Consider the following 27,870-nt stretch of genomic DNA (forward strand, 5'->3'; position numbering starts at 1 on the left):
TTAGTTCCTTCTTCCAAGAGCAACCTAATTGATGCAAAGAGCTAGATTATGCAACTCATCTATGCTTAATCAACACGATCATGATCATGTGCTTTATATGCTTCCTCACCGGCCCCATTCTTCTTCTCAAGTTCATGCTCTAATCGCTCTCCCATCCATTCTGCATTAAAACCAATTCGATCCTGTTTGAGCTAAAGATAAGATATCTTTGCAACTCATGATGATGATGATCATACAAAACCCTTCTTTGTTTAACCCTTTTCGATTGGCTTGCTCTCAAATCTGTACAGAATTAGGATGCTTTTCTACGTACGTCGCTGTGATTATTGCCATCACCTTCGGCTTAGTGTCTATCATCGCCTTCGTACTCTACTGCTATATCCAACGCAGGCCTCGTTCTAGGGTACGTAATACTATCAAACTCCTATTAATTTTTTTTTTATCCATTCAGCTATATATATAAGTTGGTATGGAGAATGCATCATCTATATCATTAATATAGCACGATTTGATTAACAAGATTTAAATCTGTAAATTTTTATTACAAATTAATTCATGTCACGTCAATAACATGCAAAATATAATTTTTCATACTAGGTAGGGTTAACAAGAAACTCCAAAGGCCAAAAAAATTATTATTATTATGAGGATTATAAATATGATTATGGTTTAAATTAAGTATTAAAATCAGGATCACATGCATGATGAGATAGCTAGTTATAATTATTTCTTAATCATTTAATTGGCAATTTTATGCTAGCTCTTAAATATATCTATTCATTTCCTCATTGTATCACAGCAGCCCCCTGTTCATTCACACTACTAAAATAAAGAACAATTAAATAGAGAATAAATAAATAAATTTCCTACTTAATTTAATGATAATGGTTATCATAAAAAGAAAAAACTGCCTACATAATCAACACACTTTTTTTTTTTTTTTGTACTCATAGAATATTTATTATCTTTTACTTATTCTCTACTGTATAATGGAATTTGTTATGGACCAACAAAAAAACAGCCGGAATGAATTATGATATTTATAAGTGGAAATTGACAGACATACAATCTTTTTTACAATTATTTATAAAACTGTATATAAAATTGGCGATGTTTTTATAAACTAATTTATAAAAATAATATCTATTTACATAAATACTTTTATTTTAGAATTTGAATATAAAAAATTATACAAAATATTTTACATATATCATTATTCGAAGAATGATTTGGAATCAATCAAGTAAAACGGTAGAACCAAGAAGTTCGGATTACGATCCTTTGAAACTTTAACTTTAGATAAATGAGTAAATCTTTCTATCAGTCGGTTTATAAATTCTATACCATACACATGATGTGGCAAATCGCATTCATCAATTAAATATAAGAACACAAAATCGACTTCAAGTTCGCAATGTTTTTTGCCTTGCATGTAGAAAATTTGATAAAAACAAAAAAAAAAGTGAAAATCAAACCAATTCAAAACTGAGCTCGAGGAGGGAGAGAGAGAGGGGGGGTTCGGTGAGAGAGAGAGCTTGATGAGAAAGAGAGATGGTTCGATGAGGGAGAGCTTGAGGAGAGAGAGGTCGATAAGAAAGAGAAATGGTTCGATAAAAGAGATTGAGGAGAGAGATTGAATTAGATAGATGTGATAGGTTTGACAATAAAAATAAATAAATAAAAGAAAAATATTTGGTGAACAGGTTGATGCGTAGCAATTCTCTTAGATGGTCTTGGTTCAACTGCACAAGTTGGATTTATATCTCATAAAATAATAATAATAATAATAATTGGACCTTTCATATTAAAGAATAAATCCGTGACATCAATCTATTTATTTATCACAATCACAATCAAATAATCTCATATATCTCTTGACCTAAGAGATTGACGGGCCCATTAATTTTTTTCACTCCATAAAAAATGAGTAATAGTAGATATAAGTTTTAAATATGCAATTATCATACAGGACTTTTGTTAAAAAAATAAGCATCCTAAAAAGAAGCAATTTTTTTATATTTTTACATGGCGAGATTCGCATTTTACAAAAGATTTACATGAGATTTATATACTTAACTCATGTACAAATCATAATCTGTATTGAAAGCTTATATTATACTTAGAAAAATAATAATTGCAATTTAGATTATGTAAGTCTTGCACACTTCTTTAAAAAAATAGATAAATCTAAGACCTACAGAAAAAATTATTTTTTAATAATAGACCCTACTTTTTTTTAAAAAAAAATGCGTCGAATTTGCCCACCTTAAGTAACATTACTCTCATGTTTATCCTATCTTTGCTAACTAAAAGTTATGCCAAACTTTAAAAGATGCTATTACTGTGTCTTTAGACACATTTGTTTTAGTGTAATGAAACACATACAATATTTTTCACAACAGTTTTTACAATATATAATGTAAATGAGGATATTTTTATAAAATAATGTTACTTTTATATAGTATTTTATAATAATATTCTGATCATCTTAAAATATAATTGTGAAATATGTTATGCAAAAATATTGTGTGTTTATTATTATTTTTATTTTATTTTAAGTGAATAATTGTCCGAAAGTTGTAAGATGCTAAATCTAGCTTTCTACAATTTTTTTGTTTTTTATTTTCTCGTGATTTAAGAATATGTCTATAAATATAATTCTCAATGCTATGTTTTGCCTCATCAGACAACAATGGAGCAGTTCAAAGGCCAGCCTCGGCTCCCGAAATTCGCAGTCCCGAGACGCTATGATATACGCCTCAAACCGGACCTCGAAGCCTGCAAGTTCGCCGGCTCCGTCGCTATTGATCTCGACATAGTCGACGACACAAAGTACATCGTCCTCAACGCCGCTGAACTCTCTGTCGATAACGACTCCGTAATGTTCACCAACAGAGACGTTTCTGAGGTATCTTGTTAACTCTAGTACTAGTACTGCTTGATTTCGATGCTGCACCTGTACATGAAATTTCTCAGGAAAAAGAAAAAAAAAAAAAAAAGAACGAACAAAAAAAATACAGTTGCTATATATCAATTCGCAACCATTGATTATAGTAATTCGAGACTACAGAGGCAATTCAAAGCAAATGCACTGTCGTTAATGCTAATCCTGAATGAATGAACGGACTTTCCGGCAGGTGTTAGAGCCTTTGCAAATTGATTTGGTTGAAGTCGACGAGATTTTGGTTTTGGAGTTCGCCGAGACACTTCCGATTGGGCCCGGAGTTCTGACTATCGGGTTTGATGGAACCTTGAACGACAAAATGAAAGGCTTCTATAGAAGGTACTAAAAATACCTAAAACTTTTCACCTTGTTTTACATGAAATTTAATTATTAAATTAAGGCCAATGTTTGTATACAAGAAGTAGTGTCTCGTCGCATTATTAAAGTTTTTTAAATTTTTATATAAAATATAATAAAAATTCAATTTTTTCAAATTTAAAAATAATAATAATATTAAAAAATAATATTCCAAATAATATTTTATTTAACTTTCATCTCAACTCATTATCTAAACTGTACTTAAGAGTAATGTTATAAATATTATACAGTTTTAAAATGTACAAGTCTTATAACTTTATTTAGAAAAAAAAAAAAAAGTAGGGTCCAAGAAAAAAGTATTGGCAGACTTTACTTTTTTTCAAATAGAATTTACCTAATTAGTATACTTAGAACTACAAATATCATTACTTTTAAATTTTTTAAATTAATATAAAGTTACGGATGACATAATTTAACTATAAGAACTTAATCACGATGATTTAGTGTGAGAATTAAAACCAATGATATTTGAGGCACAAAATTATGAAGGAAAATGTGATAATTTGGGAACAGAAAAATAAATCCTACTTTAATTTTTTTTTTTTTTTTTTTTTTTGTTGGTGCGTAGATATATTGCATTTTCAAATTATCAGAACATTATACTATGCATCATCAGTTAGTTTTTGATAATTAGAATCAACTTTATAATTTGAAGTAAGAAGTATAATGCAGTGTTAATTGGAGTTTGAAACCGAAAATATATTTTATCCTTAAAGTTGCAATTTTTGTTTAAAAAAAAAAATGAGCTTGACATGAAGGAGTAACTACAAATTTAATAATATTAATTTAAATTTTTTAAATTTCATATATTAAAAATATACCATCCACACCGATTTAAGAATAATTCTTTTTTTTTTTAAAAATATAGTAATTATATAAGATTTAGAATATTGGGCTTGCGCATCGAACGCGTAGGCTTAATAATGCAAACAATGAGGTTTTATTTTTTATTTTTAGCCATATTTATGTCCAAGTAATTAACCCAGGTGATAATCCTAATAAGAAACGACGTTTCAAGTCTGAACTCTGGGCACAAAGACAACGTGGAAGAAAGACAGACCTAAACGCAATTTTTTTTTTTTTAACCGATCATCCTCACACATATCATATTTATTTTTAACTTATTTTTATTTTTATTTATTTTAAATTAATTAAATTATTTTACTTATTATCCCTACCCTATACACATCTAATAAGAAAAAAATAAATAAATAAAAAGTGTGATGTGTATAAATGAAGCAGTACCACCCGGTCAGTAGAGTACTAAAAACATGTCATGGCTAAATATGGCTCTCAGGTCTCAAGTTGTCTCTCTTCCTGAACATGCCTACTCAATAAATCATCCATAAATACTAGAATTTCTCACCGGAATTTTTTTTTAAGAAAAAGAAAAACCTTTAGGTACTAAGTGGTCGAACCATGTTTTGTGATGTTGATTGAGATTGTCAAATTACTGGCCTAGAACTTCAAGTTAATATTGGTCCTATTATCTTTGGCTAGCTTGATGTAATATGCGATTTTTTGAAGTCTCTATTTGCATCTTCTTTTACATGGTTTTCTAAGCAATTGAGCTAAATTTCTTCTGTTTTCTGATAAGAGACGGTTTTACTAGTCACCTATGTATGCCTAATAAGTCTTCGTTTTGCTTTCCAGTACGTACGAACATAATGGTGAGAAGAAGAATATGGCAGTAACGCAGTTTGAACCCGTTGATGCTAGGCGATGCTTTCCCTGTTGGGATGAGCCAGCTTGCAAGGTCTCTCTCTCTCTCATGTTTAGCTGATTACGATTTTTTGCATCTTTTGCTGAAAGCATATCTTATGATGCATAAAAAATATAGAAAAAATAAGAACTTAACAAACTTAATAATGCATGTTTGAGGAAATGCCGTTAAACATTCTGCCTCTCATGAAGCTAGTAATTTTTTTAATTGTCATGGCTAAATAATTTTGGCGTTGTGAATACATGTGACTGATTATGTTTCAAATGAATGGAAACAAAAGCTTAGTTGGCCCTTCTCTGCTGGCACTGGGTGTTGCAGGCTACATTCAAGATCACATTGGATTTACCATCTGAGCTGGTGGCTCTTTCCAACATGCCAATTGTTGAAGAAAAAGTGCATGGGCACCTGAAGACGGTTTCATATCAAGAATCACCAATAATGTCTACATATTTGGTGGCAGTTGTTATTGGTTTGTTTGATTATGTGGAAGATCATACATCAGATGGTAAAATCATACGCTATGTGTCCACTGTTTCTTGTTAAAGTACAACCCTCGTTCTTGATGGTGTAATTATACGTCTCTGTACAGGAGTCAGAGTTCGAGTATACTGTCAGGTTGGCAAGGCAAATCAAGGGAAATTTGCATTGAGTGTTGCTGTCAGGACACTTGAATTATACAAAGGGTGAGTTTATTACTATTCTTAACTGAAACATACATTTAATTGGATTCTGGTTTGTGGTTGCTAGTGATCCCTTGAGTAGTCACTTTCTGTTGCTTATGCTGCATTATCTGGAATTTGGAGTAACCTTGATTTTTTTTACAGATACTTTGCCATGCCATACTCTCTGCCCAAATTGGATATGGTTGCAATCCCTGATTTTGCTTTTGGGGCCATGGAGAATTATGGTTTGGTTACATACCGTGAAACTGCTTTGCTCTATGATGATCAGCATTCTGCTGCTGCCAATAAGCAGAGGGTAATGCGCAGTTGCACTTTTTGTTGGAATTTAGTTTGGCAAATGTAACGTGCAGTCGTTCTGATTACTCCCACGAAATCATTTTTGGTCACTATAAAGGTTGTGACTGTGGTAGCCCACGAACTGGCACACCAATGGTTTGGCAATCTTGTAACAATGGAATGGTGGACTCATTTGTGGCTGAACGAGGGGTTTGCAACATGGGTATGTAGCCATGTCGCGTCTACATGTTATCATCTTTAATCACACCGCATGCTTTTGATTTCATTGTCAATTATTGAACTTTTGCAGGTTAGCTATTTAGCATCTGACAGCTTGTTCCCAGAATGGAAAGTATGGACCCAGTTTCTTGATGAACCTACAGAGGGTCTTAAGCTGGATGGGCTTGCAGAGTCCCATCCCATTGAGGTAATTTTGCATGGGTATTTTTTTTCCCTCTTGGGTGTTATCTTCTTTGAGAAATTATTGAAAAAATACAATCTAGCAAACTATGGGGAGTGGGAATGCATAGGTGCTATTGACTGAACTAGTGATTTTCCACAACTTATTGCAAGCTGTTAATTTTATCTCATGTGCACAATCAGTACATAAATGAAGTTACTAGATTTTGAAGATATTTATGGCAAATTTATTCTAACAACAAAAAGCACTTGATATATCCTCAATAAACACCGTTAAAAGGCATAATAGAGCAGGTGATAAAAAATTCTCACACAAAAAGGTAGACGACAGTTTTCTAAATTTTTATTGGAGAAGACCAAACAGAAAAAAAAAACCGCAGTATCGAGTCAATGCAAAATGATATCACTACTCTAAAAAAATGGTATAAGGCTAATGAAACATAGACTTATGGATCAACTCAACGCATGTGAGACACATGCTATACCATTTCTGCTTTCTCATCAATTGTTACTTTCATAGTCTTGCTTTCTTAACTTGTGGAGTCCACGATACACTTTGAGCACCATTTTCAAACTTGCTTCCCAGCATCTTCTGCATGGAAAAATCACAGTTCTTTCGAAACTACTCAATTGAACTATATGTCAAAGGGACTCTGAATTATCAATTTACCTTCTATTTGAACAAGGCAATCTTTTTATAGCTGGAGTTCACCATTTGAACATAAAGGTACGCTTTGGACATTCAATAAATTTTCATTTTAAAGCTAAAACTTAAACTATTGATGTGAAACTTGTGACTTCTTTTTACCTAGGCTACATGCAGTTCAATCTAACTACGTAGAGGCAAATCTTTTAGGTTTTTAAATCACTTGCCCTGAAATAATTCAGATTGTAGCTTGTGATGGCATCATCAAAGTACATGCAATTGGTCTTCACTAACACAAAACACAACTTTCTGCACTTAGAGTTAGACCTTGTGTTTTTTGGGTCATGGAGTATACCAACATAATGTGAACTTTACAGTTGGTATTATTGCTTGTTCAAGTATCTCTCAATTTAACGTTACATTTGTTCAGGTGGAGGTAAATCATGCTGCCGAAATCACTGAAATTTTTGATGCGATAAGTTACAAGAAAGGTGCATCTGTCATCCGAATGCTGCAAAGCTATCTTGGTGCCGAACGCTTTCAGGTTGGTAATTAGGTTTGTTACTTGTATATGTTTCTTATACAAGTTAAGATATTTCTTGTGATTGAAGAAACTCTTCTTTTTTTCTCTTAGTCTCTTTCCGAAATTCACATTAAGTTTGTTGTCTGTCAGTTAATTCTCTTCTTTTCTGTTTGTATATTTTTCCTGATTTTAATTGGCTGTTTTTTCTTCTTTATGCAATCAGAGGTCACTTGCTGCATATATAAAGAAATATGCTGGCTCGAATGCAAAGACACAAGATTTATGGGCTGCCCTTGAGGAGGGATCTGGTGAGCCTGTGAACAAGTTAATGAATTCATGGACAAAGCAAAAAGGATACCCAGTTGTCTCTGTGAAATTCAAAGATCAAAACCTGGTCTTCGAGCAGGTTTCTTGTGTCTGATCTCTTTCACGCATTTGGTCTCGAAATAATACATCTTAACTCAGATGCATAGGCAGCTCTTTCACTTTGTAATGTTTCACTTGATAATATTCTGGTGGAATGAGTTCTAACAGAAAAATTTAATAATGGCAGTCTCAATTTTTGTCAAGTGGTTCCCATGGGTACGGGCAATGGATTGTCCCAATAACATTCTGCTGTGGCTCATATGATGTGCGGAAGAATTTTCTACTGCAGAAGAAGAGTGAAACTCTCAATATCAAGGAATTCCTGAGTGATAAAAGGGATGCAGCATCTGCTTGGATAAAAATAAATGTGGATCAGACTGGTTTCTATAGGGTGAAATATGATGAGGACCTTGCAGCCAAACTCAGATATGCTATAGAGAACAAATACTTATCTCCAACAGACAGATTTGGTACTTTGGATATTTGCACTCATACTTGCTTGTCACATTGACGGTTGAAAAGAGCACCTAACAACATCTTCATTTGACAGGCATTCTTGATGATTCATTTGCCCTTTGTATGGCTCGCCAGCAGTCTTTGAGCTCATTGCTTACCTTGATGGGTGCATACAGGGGGGAACCTGAATATACTGTGCTGTCAAATTTGATTAATGTAATGCTCACTTCCTAACCTTATTTAAGTTTGGTTTGGTTATTTTCTTAGTCCTAATTCTTGTCCCTGTATTGACAGATAAGTTATAAAGTTGCAACAATTGCTGCTGATGCGGCCCCTGAGTTACTGGACTATGTTAAACAATTTTTTATTAGCCTTTTCCAGTCTTCTGCCGAGTAAGTAATCTTATATACAAATGATTGACTTTCCTGTGTTCTTCTTGGTTTTAAGCCATTGGGTGGTCTCTTTGAAGTCAATTATATTCCAGCTGACTGGGAAAGCCCCATTGGATGTTAACTAATGGGTTAGTTTAAGGTACTAGAACGTGTGAAAATAAAATTATGCTGATTTATAGCAGGAGATTTTCATTTCTCCTGTACAATGGATAATTAAAATATTAAAAGGTGATTGAGATGCTAATATCGATATACATATAATATGAAAATTTCAGAATTAAGTCATTTTTTTCTTTCTTCAGAGCTTCTAATAGCAAATAAATAGCAGATAGTGTCACATTTTCATTGCATCTTGCATATATTGGTATCAATAAAGCGAAATTTATTTATTTTTTTACTAATGTGGAAGAAGGACAAGTTTAAGGAAGAATAAAAAGACCAATAAACAAAATTACATTCACTAATGGATTGTTTTGATTCCCCGTGGAAGTTGTATGGGTATAAGCTTACAGAGTTTTAACCCAAGATCTAGGAGTATATATTTCTTGTATGTATGGGACAGGCAATTGTATGTGTATGTTTCTATCTTTTATTTGAATATACTCCCAATAATGAGCACTCAGAAATTTCCTTTGAGCAAGAATAGTCGTTCCGATTTCACTCTTCTATCTATTATTTTCTTTCCTGTCTGAACTCCTTTGCAGGATGCTTGGTTGGGAGCCTAAGAAAGGGGAGGGCCATCTAGATGCAATGCTGAGAGGAGAGATTTTGAATGCACTTGTTGTGTTTGGACATGACCTGACGCTAAACGAAGCAAATCGGCGATTTCTTGCATTCTTGGGTGACAGAAATACACCACTCCTCCCTCCTGATATAAGAAAGGTTAGTGAAAGAAGCATTGGTCAATTGCTAGTATTTAGCCATTTAACTATTGGAGTTTATTGTTGACTGTGATTGCAGGCAGCTTATGTGGCTGTAATGCAGAAGGTCAGCACCTCAAATAGATTGGGTTATGAATCTCTTTTGAGAGTTTACAGAGAGACAGACCTGAGCCAGGAGAAAACACGCATTCTAAGTAATAAAATTTTATATTTAAAATGACATAGAACATATGAGTCTCTGTAGTGTATTGAAATCGTGTATCTTTTTGTACTTGTAGGTTCATTAGCATCTTGTCCAGATCCCGACATAATTCTTGAAGTTCTGAACTTTTTGTTGTCTTCTGAGGTATCTGAGATTTATGTAATTTTGGAGGTCAAAGTTTTTTTGTAACAACTTGATAAATTATGGTCTTATGGAGCTTGTATCTTATTTCCCATTAATCTAGGTTCGTACCCAAGATGCTGTTTTTGGACTTCTTGTTAGTAGAGAAGGACGCGAAACAGCTTGGACATGGCTGAAGGTAATACTCGATTCACTAATGCACTATATGCATGTGTTACATTGAGCAAAATTATCATTAAAAAATAAACAGACTGGTCTAAGATCTTGCATGTTGATTTAAGGAAGACAACTGTTTAAGTAAACACTCACCTTTCATGGTGCACCTCATGCATTTGTTGCTGATCAAAAGTAGAGAGACACAAGAACTATATATTTTTGGTAGAGAAATGTGGGGAACTGGGCTTCTATGTTCTGCAACTCCCCCCCATCAGATAGGTAAAAAGGTAACATGTAGATCTTTAGAAATCATCCCCAAATCCAAAGAAGACAAGTTTGTTGGAGGAGTTGCTACGAATGCCCGTGGTGTTCTCCAGGTGTGGTTGATTGAAATCAGATAACTTTGGTCTGGAGAAGTTGAAGTTGTCAGTGAAAGTAACAAGTTAGTGAACCATGAGGCTTGCATGCTTAAGGTGAAATGAGTAAAATATCTTGGAGAACGTTTATATTTTGGAATATATCTCACATGTTGTGTCAGAAAAGTCAAGTGAAGGCACATAGATGTTGGAATTGCTAGCTAAACATAAGTACACTTTTGATTGATCTTGATCAGTCAATCTCTTTTTGGGGCCAGATTGAGCAGCTGATAGGGAAACGGACCAAGGTGCCCAACTGTTTAGTTATTCCATGATGCTAGTCTATAACCACTCTTTTTTTAGCTTCATGTTGGTGAAGTATTTATGGTATAACATGAAGGTAGGGGAGACATATTTTGATTTACTGGGTCAATGAGCCCCTTTTAGGCCAAGTTTGAATTCGGAAAGTATTTCATCTCATCTTATCTCATCATTACAACTTTCTTAAATTCTCACACAAAATATAATAAACAATACAACTTTTTCAAATCCCAAAACAATAATAATATTAAAAAATAATATTCTAACAATATTTTTTTCAACTTTCATCTTTCATCTAAAACCATCTCATCTTATCTCTGAATCCAAACCAACCTTTAGTCTATTCTTGATTTGGAGAAACCACCTAGGGATTGGCACATAGCACTTTGATCTTTGTTAAAGCCTTGATTTTCCCCTTTATATATGATTTGGAATTTACAGGTTAACTGGGAGCATATTTCAGAAGTCTGGGGTTCTGGATATCTACTGACTCGTTTTGTCAGTACAATTGTCTCACCGGTTTGTCTCTCCCTCCCTCCCTCCTCTGTGTTAGTTCCACAAGTATCAAATTGCTGTCATTTTTATCTCAATTACAAGCTGTGCAGAAGTTGAATTCAAAAACAGTTAATTAGTCATCTGTTAGTTCTCATTGTTTTTTCCTTTTCTTGGTTTGGTTCGCCCTATTTCCCAGTTTACTTCATTTGAGAAGGCCAAGGAAATAGAGGAGTTTTTTGCAATCCGTACTAAGCCCTCCATTGCTAGAACCTTGAAGCAGAGCATTGAGCGAGTTCACATTAATGCAAATTGGGTTCAGAGTATTCAGAATGAGGAGCATCTTGTTCAGACCCTGAAGAAGTTGGCACAAAGAGAGTAAGTAGTAGGAAAGACCTGTGCTCGGTCTTCATTGTGAAAAAGAAATAAAGTGGACCAGATGCCATGAACACAACCATTAGTCTTGTTAATAATGTATCTTCTAAACTTGGTCTTTCTAATTATGGCTTTGCATTTCTTTTTCTGCCTTCTATTTGTATCAATGTACTGTGTTCTTTTCCAACTATCCAAACAAAAACAGATTTGCCAACTTCTCCACCAAAATATATCTATATATATAATATTTACATTTTTTCTGTTTTTATTTTCTTGGACACCGCGTTATTAATTTGACACGTGGTACACCTATCATTTTCGACATTAGACTCAGGCTGCGTTTGGATGTTGAGCTGAGTTGAGTTCTTTATGAATAATAGTGAGTTGAGATGGTGGAGTAAGTTTTGTAGGGTCTACTTAAGATATGTTTAGATGTTAAAATGAGTTTAGATATATTTATGGGAATTTGAAAATGGTTGTGGGTTCTGCGTGTAAAGAGGTGTTGAATTGAAAAAGGTTGTGTGTCTCACATGTAAAAAGATTTTGAGTTGAGATGAGTTTAGTGATTTAAGAATTGGATGTTTGGATATTAGATTTAGCTTAAAATTAGACTGGACTAAGTTGATCTCAGTATAATCCAACAACCAAACGGGGCCTGAATGGTGAATGTTTATTTAATGAGAGGTCAAAACGTAGGCCTTTCATTGTCAAAAGTAAAAAAATACAGATCCTGATTTGGCAAATAAAGGGAACTCAGTGGTCAAGCTATTTCTTTATGCTCCAACACAAGTGAGGAAAGTTGCTAATTATAGGGGTAATTTTGAAGTGTTGGAATCATCATAATATCATGTACTTGTTCAAATCTACTGATGAATGGATTACAATTTGTCAAACAAAAGAGAATTTATGTAGGTGAATGGTATATTTTGACGATGCAGGTAGTGCATTTTTAATGAGAGAATAACAAATGCCATCTGACACCACCTTTGGTGTTGGCTCAATGTTTTTTATTTACTCCCAAGCGGTTTGGCATATACTAGGACTTGGTCATGGATTCAAATCCGACTATGTATTCACTTCACCTTAGAATTCTAGTATTGATCACCTAAGGATTCATTAAATATCCTCAAACCTAACTTGAGGGAGCGCTTGTGACCTTCCACCGTCTACCTCTAGCCCCTTCTGTCCAGTTGCAAGCAAGTATCGTGCTACTATGATGATGTCTAGATAGGGAAATCGCCACCGATTGTCCTTTCATACCCTTTTGCTAAAAAAAACCAAACAAATATCATCTCACGATTCTCACTATAAGATCATTGGCTACTTATGGTAAAGGCCGGCTTAAGGGTAAGGTCACTTATGCCATTGCTTAAGGCCCACCCTATGCAAGATTCTCAAAATTAAAAGTGAATATATATTTTTATTTTAATTTAAAAAAATATATAAAAACCATTTTATTAAATAAAAATTTAAATAATTTTTATATTTTTTTCAATGTGTGCAAGGCCCCATGATACCAAATTTAATATTTAATATAATGAATAATTTATATTTTTAAATATATTTTTCTAAACTTGTTAAATCGAGGCACAAAATTTACAATGAGTCCTCATTTAAATTATTTTATTAAATACAAATTCAAAACTTTTATTTAAGTATTTAAAATAAAGCCTCATTTTATTGAAAATTTTGAAAAATATTCAATAGAATAATCTATATTTTATTGTATTATAATCAAAAGTAACTCGCTTAAATTTTACTTTAGACCTTAATTCATATTGAGTCACCCCTGTTTAAGTGCTTATAGTATACTATTTTATTTTTTATTGAAAACCCCCACCCTGCTGTCGGGGGGTGGGGGGCACAGTTGAAAATCTCATCCGCCCTACCCCCCGCCCAAGCCAATACTTACCCATGACCCATTGGGTCTAAAAACTATTTTTGGGTCTAAAAATATTTTTTATGACCCAAATTATAATATAATTTAAATTATAAATTAAAATTTATAAATACAAAAAGAATTATACTCATTAGAGTTGTATTTTGAATTACCTTGACTTAGGAGGCTAAGACAATACAATAGTCATACTTAAACAATGTAAGACTTAAATAGTAAGGTAATAATAGTAAGTCCCACATTACTTAAATATGACTATTGTATTGATTTAGTCTCCTATATAAAGGTTGGCCTAAGAGGCCAAAGAAATCTAGTTACTTGAATACAACTTCAAATTTTCAACAAATTGTATATATTTATATACAATATATTTATTTATATAAATTTTCAAGTTTTATTTTTTTAATATATAGCAAAGCGGGGGGCGGGGCGGGGCCTTGCTGGGGTCAGCTCGCCCTTGCCCCCATTGGGCGTTCTCCTTGTGGGGCGGGGTAGTAGGGTGCGAGCCCCCGCTGCCCACCTTTAGCTCCAAATTGGGTATACTACTTAACTTAGAAAAATAATTTAACCACAAAAATATTACACAAAAATAAACTTTCAAACTGACGTAATTTGATATGGTATATCAAGTGTTTTCTTCATGTGGGTTCAAAAATAAATCTACAAATCCACAAACTAATATGGCTTAATAGGACAAGTGTTTTCTTCTTTCGGGTCCATAATATTTCTTGTACAACTCAAATGGAAAGTCAGTTGTCTCACCCTCTTTGCGCGTCAAAACTTTGTACGAGGAGTATCTTATAAAATTTGACGTTCAACAAAGATATTATAAAACAACAAGAAGGGTCGGGATAGGAATCCTCGATTCATATAAAATATACAGATGATGTTAAGGTGAGAGCAATTCAATAGAGATAATCCAAAATAAGAATAGCATGATTTGTGAAACTTTTTTGTTCTGCAAAAATGAAATAATCGGTATGATTTTCAATTACACCACAACCAGCAACACTCGGATTTCCATTTGAGATTCTAGTATATGTTAGAAGAATTCATCTTGGTAATACAATGTACAAGCATACAAGTTTCGTGTAAACCTTTTGTATGACCTTATAAAATAAAAAAATAAGGATGTTTTTATATTTAAGCGTACAAATTTCGTGTAAACCTTTGGTATAACCTTATAAAATAAAAAGTTAGGATGTTTTTATATTTTTTACATCAATAATGTGTTGGGTATATGAATTAATGGGTCTATGTAGGTATTTTCAAAATTAAAATTATTTAGACAAAAAAGTATATAATTGGATGCGGATTACATTTTAAAAGTTTTCATTAGATTAAAGAAAGTAATAAATAAGTTAATAACACCTTCTGAAACTCTGGAAAAAAAAAAAAAAGACAATGCAATTGGTCTAGTTCAAAATTCTTCAATAAATTGATAATTATCTCGAATTTAGCAATATATAATTAAAATATGGTGGTCATCTTTAAAATTTTACTAACTTTTTTTTTTTTGAATCAAACATAACTTTGTATTCATCATAAATCAATGCTATCAATACATCTCTTTTCCTTCTCTATACTTATGTTAATACAATCTGGTATCTTTTCTATCCATGCTAATTCAGAATCCAAGTGTTAAGATTCCTTACTTAGCTAGAATGTGAGCTACTTCATTTGAGTTTCATACACCAATTGCACATTCCATCTATTTCTACTCTTTAACAATATCTTTGCATCTTCTATGACATTGTCATAAAAAGAAAGTTCTTGTTTATCTTCATTTACAGCATTAACAATGGCTTGAGCATTACCTTAAAAAATTACTCTACTAAAGTTGAGATCCCTGCATACTTCCATTGTTCTTCAAAGAGCAAGAATTTTTGCAACAGCCCCTTGATTAACAAACCTTCTTTGACCACAGATGGCAACCAACACTTCCCCTTCCTCATCTCTGATTATTATCCCAATTGGCCTTCACATAATTCTCCATCGGCTTCTTTCACTTCATATTCCTTGTAACTGCAATACTCCCTTGATTTTTCATTAATAGTTTTCGAGCCAGCCAGAATTCTTTTAACTCTTCCCTTGCAATACTGATAACTTGACAATACTTTTTAAACTTACATTAAAAATAAGCTCATTTTTTCTTGTCTATAAACCCCTCATAACAGTGGCTATTTCCTCCATATCAGACTTGGACAACTTCAACATAAACTTTTCCTATAAAGCCAACAAATCATCTTCTGCAGTTTCCCATTTATGGTCTATATTTGAAATCTCAAGCCATACATCATTTGTTGTTGTATACTGCCATAGAACATGCATCACAATTTCCACCTCTTTTGTACAGATTGGACATAAAGAATTATCAACTACTTTCTTTAAGAACAAGTTCTTCCTTGTAGCTAGATAGTCATTTCATGCTCTCCATAGCAATAGCTTTACTTTTTCAGGAATATTCAATTCCCACATAACTTTCCATCTGCTGTCAACTTCTCTTTCCCCTGAGATTTCCCCTTTGATGACTTTTTTCTGTCTACTTCCACATAATAGGCACTTTTGATTGAAAAGAGCCCCTTCTTAGAAGGACCCCACACAACTTTGTCTTCAACATCCATTTTACTCAAAGGAATGCTTAAAATATGCTCAGATTCCTCTCCATTAAATATTCTTCTAATCAGTTCCTCATGCCATTCCCCACTATCCAGCAATATAAATTCTCTAACCTTTGCCTCCTTATCCAAAATTGAAACCGGTGACTGTACACAAAAATTAATAGGAGAAGATAGCCATTTATAGCCCCATATATTTATATTTTTTACATTCCTCACCCTTCATATCAGCCCCTCTTTTAAGAGTTCTATAGCATTTCACACACTTTTCCAAATTAGAGAAGGTCTGAAGCCCAACTTAGCATCCAATAAAGATGAAGACTTAAAATATTTTTCTTTATAGATTAAAGCAACTAAGTTGTTGGGATTTTGAATGAATCTTCACCCCTACTTAGCCAACAAAGCCACATTAAAACTCTCCACATCTCTGAAACCGAGACCTTATTTCCCTTTTTGCTTCCCCATCTTCTCCCAACAACTCCATTGTACACCACTATTTTTCTGATGATTACCCCACCAGAACTTAGCAAGCATTACATTTCATTATTTGCAAAACTTTTTTAGTAGCTGAAGCACACTCATTGTGCATGTTGGCACAACTTGAAGAACTACCTTGATTAAAACCTCATTCCCTGCATAAGATAGAAATGTATTTTTCTAGTTATTAATCTTGTTCCATATTCTCTCTTTTATGTTTATTAAAGTATAATATTTCGATCTTCCTACTACTGAAGGTAGCCCCAAACACTTCTCATAACTTCTTTCCATCATTGTCCCTCCTACTTCCCTGACCTTTTCTTTGACAACATCACTTGTGTTTGAACTAAAGAAGATTGTAGATTTTTCCTTATTCAAAACCTGGCCAGAAGCTTTTTCATACTTCAATACCAAAGCCTACACTTTTAACCATTTATCCACATTGGCTCTACCAAACAAGACACAATCATCTACAAATAGCAAATGATTCACTTTAATTCCCCCTAGCCACTGTCACCGTTCATATCTGAATTATTTAGAAGGGAGGTTAAGCCTTCTGCACAGAGAATAAAAATGTAAGGAGACAAAGAGTTTCCCTGTCTCAACCCTCTTGAAGGGAGTATCTTTGATCCTAGATTGCCATTAATCAAAAAAGAATATGTAACTGATGACACACACTTCATAATCAACTCAGTCCATTTACTGCAAAAATCCAACTTCTTCATAACTGCTTCTAGACAAGGCCACATTGCATAGACTTATAGATCCATTTAATAACAGAGAGTACTTTTTTTTTAACCTATTAGCTAACACTTTTGACATTATCTTATAAGCCACATTGCATAGACTTATAGGTCTATACTCACTGACCAGCTTAGGATTTTTTACTTTTGGAATGAGTACAATATAAGTAAAGTTTACAGAGGGGTTAAAGAAATCACCATTCACCCAAGACAACACACCACTATTGATTTCATCTCCAATAATATGCCAGTGATTTTGATAAAAAACAAGTCTCAAACCCATCTGGTCTAGGTGATTTCAGAAGGGCCATCTGCTTTATTGCTTTCTCAATATCCATTCTGGTAAAAGTCTTTGAAAGAGCTTCATTCATCTCATTAGAAACCCAAGCCTCCATGTTCTTCAGACAATCATCCATATCATATTGGCTGGGTTTAGAGGAAGTGAATAACCTCACAATACATTCATTAAAAGCCACTTCCAGTTCATCCATGCCTTAAGTAACTTCTATTCTATTCATCCATAACCATTCATATTCTGCTTTTACTTCTCCTTTGATTGGCACAACTATGGAAGAATTTTGTGTTTCTATCCCATAACTGATACCAATTCCTCTTAACTCTTTGCCTCCATTTTAAATCTTCTTTTTCTAAAACTATCCCAATCTCTTTCTGAGTTCTTTTGTTCTCTTCAAAATTGTGCTTATTTTCAGTCTCTTGTAGCTGTTTTAAGTGCTCAATTTTTTCTCTCAATTTTTTCTCCGTATCCACTCTAATATGTCTATTTCATCTGAGTAAGGCCTTTTTACTTTCTTCCAAGCTTGTTTGTAAACCTTTTGAATATCCCTTCTCTTCCATACTCTTTACCTATACCCTCTTTAATACCTCATCACAATCTTCTTCTAGAGCCCAATTGGCCTCATACCTGGACATCTGCCTTTTCTTCCGTTCATCACCTACTCTCTTAATCATACAAAGCAGTAAGGGTCTATGGTCTGAACTCGTGGCAGCCATCACTTCCACCCACCCTTCTTTGAAAATACCCTTCCACCTTGAATTGGTCACTGCTCTATTAAGTGTCTTCTTAGTGAATGTCTCATCCTCATGCTTATTACTCCAAATGAATTTGGCATCTTTCCACCCCAAGTCAAACAATCCCTCCCTCCAACACTTCCTTAAAACTTGTCATTTGCCTTTCCTGTCTTTGTCTCCCACCCGTCTTTTCATCATGAGTCACTATTTCATTGAAATTGTTAACCACACACCAGCCATAATTATATGTAGGCTTCAATGAGGCAAGTAATTTCCAAGCTTCTTCTCTTCTACTAGTTTACGGTTGCCCATAAAAACTTGTCAACAACCATTTCTCATTTTCATCATCATTTGTGACCCACACACTAATGTGTCTTTGTGAATAATTCACCAATCCTACTTTCACATTGTGATCCCATAACAAGATCAAACCCCCTCTCTTGCCAACTGGTTCAACCACAACAAAAACCATCATAGTTGAGCCTTTTTTCTGATTCTATCACAGTTCCATTTCTTCAACTTAGTTTCCATCAAGAAAACTACATTACCTATTCTTGTCTTTTACCATTTGGTAAAGATCATGAACTGTCTGAGGGTTCCCAAGCCTTCAGCAGTTTCAACTTAGTATTTTTACTATGTTTGGTGGGGCTGTTTAACATCCTCGACCAATTCATTTGTTTTTCCATCCATCCCTTCACAATACTGCTTTCTAAGTTTCTTCTTTTCCCTCACTTCCCCCTTCCCCTCCAGCTCTTTACCTAAGCTTCTTTTTTACTATCTTAAGAAAGAAGATTGTTCCAATTTCTGACCTCTATATCTAGCTCTTCTCTTCCAAAATTCTGTCACATTTCCTTTGTTGTATGTATCACCATTGGCTAGGGAACTCAGAGTTATATCCTTCACTTCCTTTTTTATCATTTATTTTCTTTTTTCATACTGACCTTCTTCCATAATTTTATTACTAGCTCCCCCATTCATTATCTCTAGATTATTTTCTCCCTCTTCCTTATTAACTCTCGTTTCTGTCCCCATCACATTCCCTTATACTACATCTTCTCCCCTTAGATCTTCAAACTCCTTCTCCATAGAGCCATTTTTTTTAGTCTCTTCCTCCTTGCCTCTCATCCCAGTTAAAATTCTTTTACTATCCTCATTCAATCTTCTAGGATCCTCTCTCTCTTATACTCTTGGTCCTGCTCTTAACCATACACCAAACTGTTCATCTGTCTCCCATTTCCTACTACACTCTGAATCCACATGAATAATACAACCACATTTAAAGTAGAAATGTGGTAATTTCTCATACCTTAGAGGGATCCAGTGAGCCTTCCCTTTGATACTGATGGTTCTTCCTCTTGCTAGTGGTTTTGTCAAGTTAGTAAGGACCAAGTCCCATAGAAAGTTTTCCCACCCACTCTCATCTTCCTGCATATCAACCTCCTATACTCTACCAATCGTAGCACCAATGAGTTCCCTCTTGCTCTGTTCATACACATCAAAGGTAAATCATGGATCTGGACCCATATTCTTTCTTGCTTGAAATCCATCCTCTGAGGTGGAGTATAACCATCAAACTGTAATATAACAAGCAGTTGGTTGTCAAAAAGCCATAGTCTACCGTCCATCACCCTCTGCTTGTCGGCTTGGTTAGTGAACATTATCACATAAGTGTTTTTTTACCCACTTCTTGGGATTTAGCTCTCTTGTTAATCCTCTAAACTTTTGCCATTGTCACTTCGATCACGCTGGGCTTATATTTCTCTCCACCCATGCATTCTCTACTAAGTTTCGATCTCCTTTGTATTTTAGTTCCTCCGATATCTCATCTCCAACCTCTATATTCAAAGCTTCCTCCTTTGTGAGCCTTAAGTTCTCCCACCTTCCTTCTATGTTGTTCATCTTTCACCCTTTGTGAGTCTCCACAAATTTTGCTGTCTTTGCCTCTATTCAATAAACCGTTAGTGCCATTATACCATTATTGCAACCCCACAATTTCTCAACCACCTTCAGATTCTATTAAAATCTTTGTGGACCCCACCCTTCACCTCATCCTTTCCTGAGAGAGAAGAAAAGAGAGAAAACTTCACTCGTCAAATTTTACTCAATTGGTACACAAGTTGAAAACACTTTAATTATATGTTGAAAATAACTAATATAATACACTTACTAATATATTTGATTCAAATTTTTAATTTTTTTTAACAAAACAAATTATATTGTATTGGACTTGTTTGGAGAGTGAGATGAAATAAGAATTTTGTGAATAGTAGTAAGATAATTTATAAATAGTAGTGAGATAGTTTGAGTTGAATAATTTTTGAGTTTGGGGAAAGGAGAGAGAAAACGTTGAATAAAAATAATTATAAATTTAAAATATTGTTATAATATTATTTTTGTTTAGAGATTTGAAAAAATTGAATTATTTTTTATTTTTTGTTTGAAATTTTGGAAAAGTTGTAATAATTAGTTTAAAAATTTTGTATTTGACATCTATTTGGGAAGAAGATGAGATGAAATGAAAATTTTGGGATGAGATCTATTTCCAAACAAATCTTAATGGTATGGAATGTGTGTCATTCTTAATCTTTCTTAGGCCTGGTTTGGATAATGAGATAAGATAAGATGATTTGTAAATAATAATAAAATTGTTTAAGTTAATATTTTTATGAGATTTTGAAAAATGATAGAGAAAAAATTGAATAAAAATATTATAAAGTTAAAATATTGTTTTAATATTATTATTGTTTTAAAATTGAAAAAGTTGAATTATTTTTTGTGTTTTGTTTGGAAGTTTGGAAAAATTGTAATGATTAGATAAAAAAGTTAAAAAATTTAAAAGTGAAAAAATGTTTATGTTTGTGGTTTTGATATTGAGATAAAATATGATTAAATGAGATGAGATAAGATGAGAGAATTTAATATTTTCAATCTAAAAAACATTAAAAAGAAATTACAACTTATAATCTTTTACTGACTTAACATATCAATAAAGTATACCAATAATAATAACAAAGTATCAATATTTTGTTTCTTTTATAATTATAATAAATTTAATGACAAATAAGAGGAATGGTACAAATATATAACTCTTTTTCTAATTTTTTATACAACGATATTTTAATTTAAGGATACTTTTATAAAATAATGTTCTTTTTGTAAATTATTTGATGAAAATATTTTTTATTTAAAATATGATTATGTAAAAAAAATAAAAAAATAATAGTAAGGGTATCATTTTTCAATAAAATAAAATTAAATATTTACTAAATTGCTAGAGTCAAGGTCTATAAATGGTTAGCCCAAGCAAGCAAGCAAGCTACATAAAAGTGCTTTAGATCTACTCTTTGACGAATCTTGAAAATATGGAACAGTTCAAAGGTCAAGCTCGGCTCCCGAAATTCGCTGTCCCGAAAAGCTACGGCATACGCCTCAAACCTGACCTCACCGCCTGCAAGTTCGCCGGCTTCGTCTCTATCGACCTCGATGTAGTCGACCACACCAAGTTCATCGTCCTCAATGCCGCCGAGCTTTCTGTCGACTCTGGCTCCGTATCTTTCACCACCCGAGGCACTTCTAAGGTACCGTTGTCATAACTCTAGCGCCCGATTTGTTTTTCGTGAAGTTTCTCGATAAAATTCTGATCCTATCATTTCGCGGCCATTTTGATTATAAACGCGTTGTTGTTTATGCCGAATGAATGAGTGAATGGCTTTTTGGGCAGGTGTTGGAGCCTTCAAGGATTGATTTGGTTGAGGAAGACGAGATTTTGGTTTTGGAGTTCGCCGAGACACTTCCGATCGGGATCGGGCTTCTGAGGATCGGGTTTGAAGGAACTTTGAATGACAAAATGAAGGGATTCTATAGAAGGTAGCATTAAATGTTTTATTTTAGTTGACGATAAAGATTACTTGAAAATGACGTTTACATGCAACAGATGGCCAAATAGTTCCACGGGTTGCACGCAGTCATCTCAAGAAAGGACCCATGCTTCGATACAATAATCTATCCTATTTACTCCGTTTGGTCATACAAAAGTTAACTAGATTAGTTTTGTTTCCTTCCTAATAACCTGTAAGGAAAGGAAAGAGATTGGAGTTCCACATTCTAAAAGTGCCTTGAAGATCTTGGAGGTGAATTTTGGGTGCTGATGAAGGATGAATATAAGAATTGAATCCAATTAGAGATTTTTTGATAAATACGGTTGGAAGCCTGAAAATCTTCCTCTATGATACCGGTATAGAGCATTTGATAAGAAAACAGAGAGCCGCAAAAGCTCAAGACGAAAGATTTTGTGGTAAAGGGTGTTGTTGGGGCAGTGGTGTTGACGATGGGTGTTGAAGTAACGGTTGTATTATAGCATTCGTTATACTCCTCGGAGGTGGTGATTGTGATCTTAAATGATGTCAAGATGATGGTGACAATGTTACTGATGATAGTGGAGGCAACAGTGTTACTATTAAGATTTGGCAATTTTTATCCTCCTTTTTTTTTTACTTACAAAAAAAAAAAAAAAAGATTTAACAATTATTATCACACTTGTGATGCTGGTGGGATCAATCATCAAGATGTGTTTATGGTGGTGATGTCATAGAGTTATACATGCATGCATGATGAGAAAATATGGGGGTTAAAAATATTCTTTGGTTCTTTTCTTTTTTATATTTTGATGCTGTTTGTGAACTTTTCTCTCCGTACACAAATTTCCTTTTAGTAAGTTTTTGTAGTCCATGGTGTTTGTGGGCACTTGACGGTGGGGTGTTTGTTGTATCATTGGAAGATTATGTCTTCCATGAGTAGCTTAGCCATTGAATCGAAGGTGTTTGAGTTACGGGTGGAGGGGTGTGAAGTGCTTATCACGGAAAGGGTTGGAAAGGATTGCATACTTTGAGGTTGGGGTGGGGTACAACTTGCTGGGTCTTAAGAACCTTGGAGGAATGTTCTAAGCATGGAAGTAAGGTGTAATACTCTGCTTATAGGGATGGTAACAGGGGATACATTGCGCAGAAGAGTTCCAACTCCCATGGCAGCTTCTTGGCCTTAGTGGAGTATAGTTGAGGGGGGCGCCGAAGTTTCATCTATATTCCTGGGGAAAGGGATGGAACAGGGTGGAGGAAACTTGCAGTAGCCGTGAGGGAGGTGCGTAACAAGTGTGCTCAGGGGAGAGGTTTACCACTTCCGTCGACAGTAGCACCCCATTGACTTGGTCGTACTTGGAGGCTGTGCAGACACCTCGTGTTGGGAGAAAGTTTGCTTCGGCAGACTTGTATAGAGTAGATGAAGTTCCTGGTTTGGTAGGTACACAGAGGCGGGTGGGTGATGGCAGAGGCATGGCTGGGCAAAATGATGTAAGTTTCTTGAGTGATTTGCGGGATATGTAGGCAGCTTTGGAAGAGATGGCTATTAAAGTCAAAGGGATGATACGGTGCGTTTTGGGTAAAGATGTTATGGGTTCGGAGGCCTTGGGTGTGGGCCAGGAAAGGGGACCGATAGGTAAGGCTCAGTCCAAACAGCATCTTGGAACCGAGCCCAACCAGATGAAAGGTTTGGCATGGAGGAGGAAGACGCAGGTCGGGGCGAAGTCAGAGGTGGGTGGGTCAGTGCCACCGTTTCCGACGAAGTCTCAGAAGGTGACGTCAAAGGCTTTCGACGACAATCGCGAAGAACAGCAGCCGGCAGCAGATCCCGTGAAGCATGGAGGGATGAACTCAGGCAGTTTTGCCGTAAGACCAAAAACAAACGTCTCGGCTCCTGTACAGACTTGGTCGACGGTAGTAGATAAGGTAATCCCGATGTCAATCACGACGAGTTTAGGTGATTTTCTCGTAAGCAAAGGCAAGACAGTTTCGGCGCAGTTCCGAGACAATGTATCGAAGCCGATATCTACACAGACGCTTCCACCAATAGCACAAAAAGAGCCGATAGGCATAATGGAAGCTTCAGAAAGGGAGACAGGGGAAATTGTTGAGGCTGCTGAGGGTCATAATTTAGATATGATCCTCAGTTGTCGAGATGAAGAGCCGATAGCATAGAAAGAGCCGATAGGCATAATGGAAGCTTCAGAAAGGGAGGCAGGGGAAATTGTCGAGGCTGTTGAGGGTCAAGATGAAGCAGGAGATAATTATTTATTGTCTCAGTTCCTAAACTTGGAAGGAAGCAGGCAGACTGAGTTGGCACGATCTGAAATGGAAGATCAGGATATGATGGTCTTGGATCCAGAGTTTGAAGTAACTGCTTATGAGGAGGAGATGGATAGTTCATCTCCGTTACAGATGACTCCTCTTCAGATTGTGTCGGAGGAAACCTCAGATTGGATTTTTAAACAAGTCAAGAAAATTCAAAGTTGTGTGGGGCTATTTTATGATGGTTATGAAGAACAATTGAGGGCACTTTTAGTGGCTATTGAAGCTGGTCGAGCCACGGTCGAGCAGTCATCTGTGAAAAAGAAGCGGGAGTTGAGAAGATTGCATTGCTCTATTAATTATGACAATAAGGAGGGGACTTCGGGGAGGAACAGATCTAAGGAGAGGGAACTTATTTCTATTAATGAAGCCTAAAATTATGTCTTGGAATGTAAGGGGGATTAATAATGTCAATAAACGCCTTCGTATTAGGTCCATAATTCATAGTTGGAAGATCGATGTTGTATGCCTCCAAGAAACAAAATTGGAAAGTGTTGATAGGAACGTTATTAGTAGCTTGTGGAGAGGTTCGTTTGTAGGCTGGACATATTTAGCCTCTTCCGGTGCTTTTGGTGGAGTACTAGTCTTGTGAGATAGTAGAGTTGTTGAGATGGTAAAAGAGTGCATTGGAAATTACTTAGTGGCATGTGTATTGAGGAATGTGGAAGATGGGTGGTTGTGGGCATTAGCAAGTGTCTATGGTCCTTATAGGGATCGGGATAGGAACCTGCTGTGGGATGAAGTTTCAGGGTTGTATTCTATGTGGGACTTTCCTTGGTGCATATGTGGGGACTTCAACATAGTTCGATTCCCAAGTGAGCGGGTGGGTTCTTCTTCAATAACCTCAGCGATGGAGTTTTTCTCACAGCTGATTTTCGACTTAGAACTGCTGGATTTGCCGTTGGTGGGGGGTGAGTATACGTGGTCCAATTCTAGAGGCAGTTCTAGATTGGACAGAATTTTAGTGTCTTCGTCGTGGGAAACTCATTATCCGAAGCTGTGCCAAAAACGTTTTCCGAGGATAGGATCGGACCATTTCCCCATTATTCTGGAGTGTAGGGGTATTCATGAGGGTAAACGGTACTTTAAGTTCGAAAATATGTGGCTTGAAGTGGAGGGCTTCATTGATCAGGTAAAAAGTTGGTGGCTGTCATACCAGTTTGAGGGGACCCCTAGTTTCGTTTTGGCTAGGAAACTCAAAGCTTTAAAAGCTGATTTGAAGATTTGGAGTAAGAAGGTCTTTGGGAATGTTGAGCAGCAGAAAAAAGCCCTTTGGGAAGAACTTCAATCCTTGGAAGCTGATGGGGACAGCGAGGAGAGCTTGTCTAGGATAAATGAAGTAAAAATAGAACTAGAGAGGGTTCTTTTGAGGGAAGAAATTTCATGGAGGCAAAAGTCGAGAGTTCTTTGGCTTAAAGAGGGTGATAAGTGTACTAGCTTCTTCCACAAAATGGCCAATTCTCATAGACGTAACAATGCCATTGAGATGTTAAGAACTGAAAATAATCCACTTACCGTACCTGCTGAAATTCAAGAGCATGCTGTGCAGTATTATAGTTCCCTCCTTAGTGAGATGGAAGATTGGAGACCTAAGTTAGATGGATTGAACTTTGCAGCGATAGATGCTTCTTCAACAAGTTGGCTGGAAAGGCCATTCGAAGAACTTGAGGTGCATCGGGTGGTGTGTGGAATGAGGAGAGACAAAGCTCCTGGGCCGGATGGCTTTTCTATGGCATTTTTTCAGGATTGTTGGGAGATTGTGCGGGAGGATGTGATGAAGGTTCTTCATGAATTTTATGAGTTTCAAAAGTTTGAGAAGAGTTTGAATGCCACTTTTATTGCCTTGATTCCAAAGAGAGTGGGTGCTACGGCGTTGAAGGATTTTCGCCCAATCAGTTTGGTAAGTAGTGTCTATAAGATTATTTCAAAGGTGTTAGCAAATAGAATGAGCAAAGTAATGGGGAAGATCATTTCCAAATCTCAAAACGCATTTGTTAAAGGACGGCAAATTATAGATTCGGTGTTGATTGCAAATGAATGTGTAGATAGCCGTATGAGGGAAGGCGCTCCGGGGGTCCTTTGTAAGTTGGACATGGAAAAAGCGTATGATCATGTAAACTGGAATTTTCTCTTGTATATTCTTAGAAGATGCAGTTTTGGTGATAAGTGGTGTGGCTGGATAAGCCACTGCATTTCCACCGCCCGATTCTCAGTGCTTGTTAATGGACAGCCTTGTGGGTATTTTCCGAGTTCTAGAGGTTTGAAGTAGGGGGATCCCTTATCTCCCTTCTTATTTGATATTGTTATGGAAGCATTAAGTCGCATGGTGGAGGCAGTGGTAGGAGCTGGTTTTATTTCGGGTTTTTCAATGGGTACTAATTCTAGTGGCTCTTCTACTATATCACACTTGCTTTTCACTGATGATACCCTCATTTTTTGTGAAGCTGTTGGGGAACAAATTCAAATTTTGAGGGCTGTCCTGCTTTGTTTTCAAGCCGTCTCGGGATTAAAAGTGAACTTAAGTAAATCGGAGTTGGTACCGGTGGGAGAAGTCCATAATATTCATCACTTGGCTGAATTTCTGGGATGTAAAGTTGCATTTTTGCCCATAAAATATTTGGGACTACCGCTAGGGGCATCTTTTAAGGCCAAACACATTTGGGACGGGGTGATCGAGAAGATAGAGAGGAAGTTGGCAGCATGGAAAAGGACTTATTTATCTAAAGGGGGTAGGATTACTCTTATAAAGAGCACTCTCTCTAATATTCCTACATACTTCTTGTCTTTATTCCCTTTACCAGTTGGTGTGGCCAACCGTATTGAAAAATTGTATAGAGATTTTTTATGGGGTGGCTTGGGAGAGGTGTCTAAAACCCCCTTAGTGAGTTGGAAAAAAATTTGCTGCCCAATTGCTGATGGAGGACTGGGTATTCATAGGCTACACAGTTTTAACAATGCATTGTTGGGTAAGTGGCTATGGAGATACCAAGGGGAAAGCCCGAGTACACAGGAAGTATACACAAGAAACACCTAGTTACATTCTAAAACTTAGAGAAACGACGACAAGAACTCATTTACAGCCCCACCCTTGAGTACAATAGCAGACAACCAGCAAAGTAGTGTGCTTATAAAAAACTTCCATAATGCATCACTATTGCGTTCCCGATCATTAAAGCACCTCTCATTTCTCTCCAAC

At 35.4% G+C, this 27,870-nt stretch overlaps 2 protein-coding genes and 1 long non-coding RNA gene across 3 annotated transcripts in view; 2 read left to right on the plus strand and 1 right to left on the minus strand.

Annotated features, from left to right (window-relative positions):
* LOC121243310 (aminopeptidase M1-like) lies at positions 1-11,873 on the plus strand. The gene is made up of 20 exons (XM_041141413.1): positions 1-403; positions 2,687-2,908; positions 3,138-3,283; positions 4,976-5,078; positions 5,364-5,550; positions 5,635-5,728; positions 5,870-6,023; positions 6,123-6,227; positions 6,315-6,431; positions 7,501-7,614; positions 7,817-7,999; positions 8,147-8,429; positions 8,510-8,631; positions 8,710-8,807; positions 9,512-9,689; positions 9,768-9,882; positions 9,967-10,034; positions 10,135-10,209; positions 11,306-11,383; positions 11,556-11,873. The coding sequence occupies exons 1-20, from the start codon at positions 218-220 to the stop codon at positions 11,736-11,738; spliced, it is 2,811 nt and encodes a 936-aa protein (XP_040997347.1). The 5' UTR covers positions 1-217; the 3' UTR covers positions 11,739-11,873.
* On the minus strand, positions 5,187-21,980 carry LOC121243313. The gene is made up of 3 exons (XR_005936106.1): positions 21,845-21,980; positions 17,030-17,033; positions 5,187-5,225 (listed from the first exon to the last, which is right to left on the minus strand). It is a non-coding gene; the product is annotated as an uncharacterized LOC121243313 (long non-coding RNA).
* The window catches only part of LOC121243312 (aminopeptidase M1-like), a 17,909-nt gene continuing 11,896 nt past the window's right edge, over positions 21,858-27,870 (plus strand). Inside the window, 2 exon segments of the mRNA XM_041141414.1 lie at positions 21,858-22,073; positions 22,217-22,362. Of these exon segments, the coding sequence (XP_040997348.1) occupies positions 21,858-22,073; positions 22,217-22,362 (362 nt within the window).

The sequence above is a fragment of the Juglans microcarpa x Juglans regia genome, chromosome 8D (assembly GCF_004785595.1).
Source record: "Juglans microcarpa x Juglans regia isolate MS1-56 chromosome 8D, Jm3101_v1.0, whole genome shotgun sequence".
NCBI classification, from domain to species: domain Eukaryota; kingdom Viridiplantae; phylum Streptophyta; class Magnoliopsida; order Fagales; family Juglandaceae; genus Juglans; species Juglans microcarpa x Juglans regia.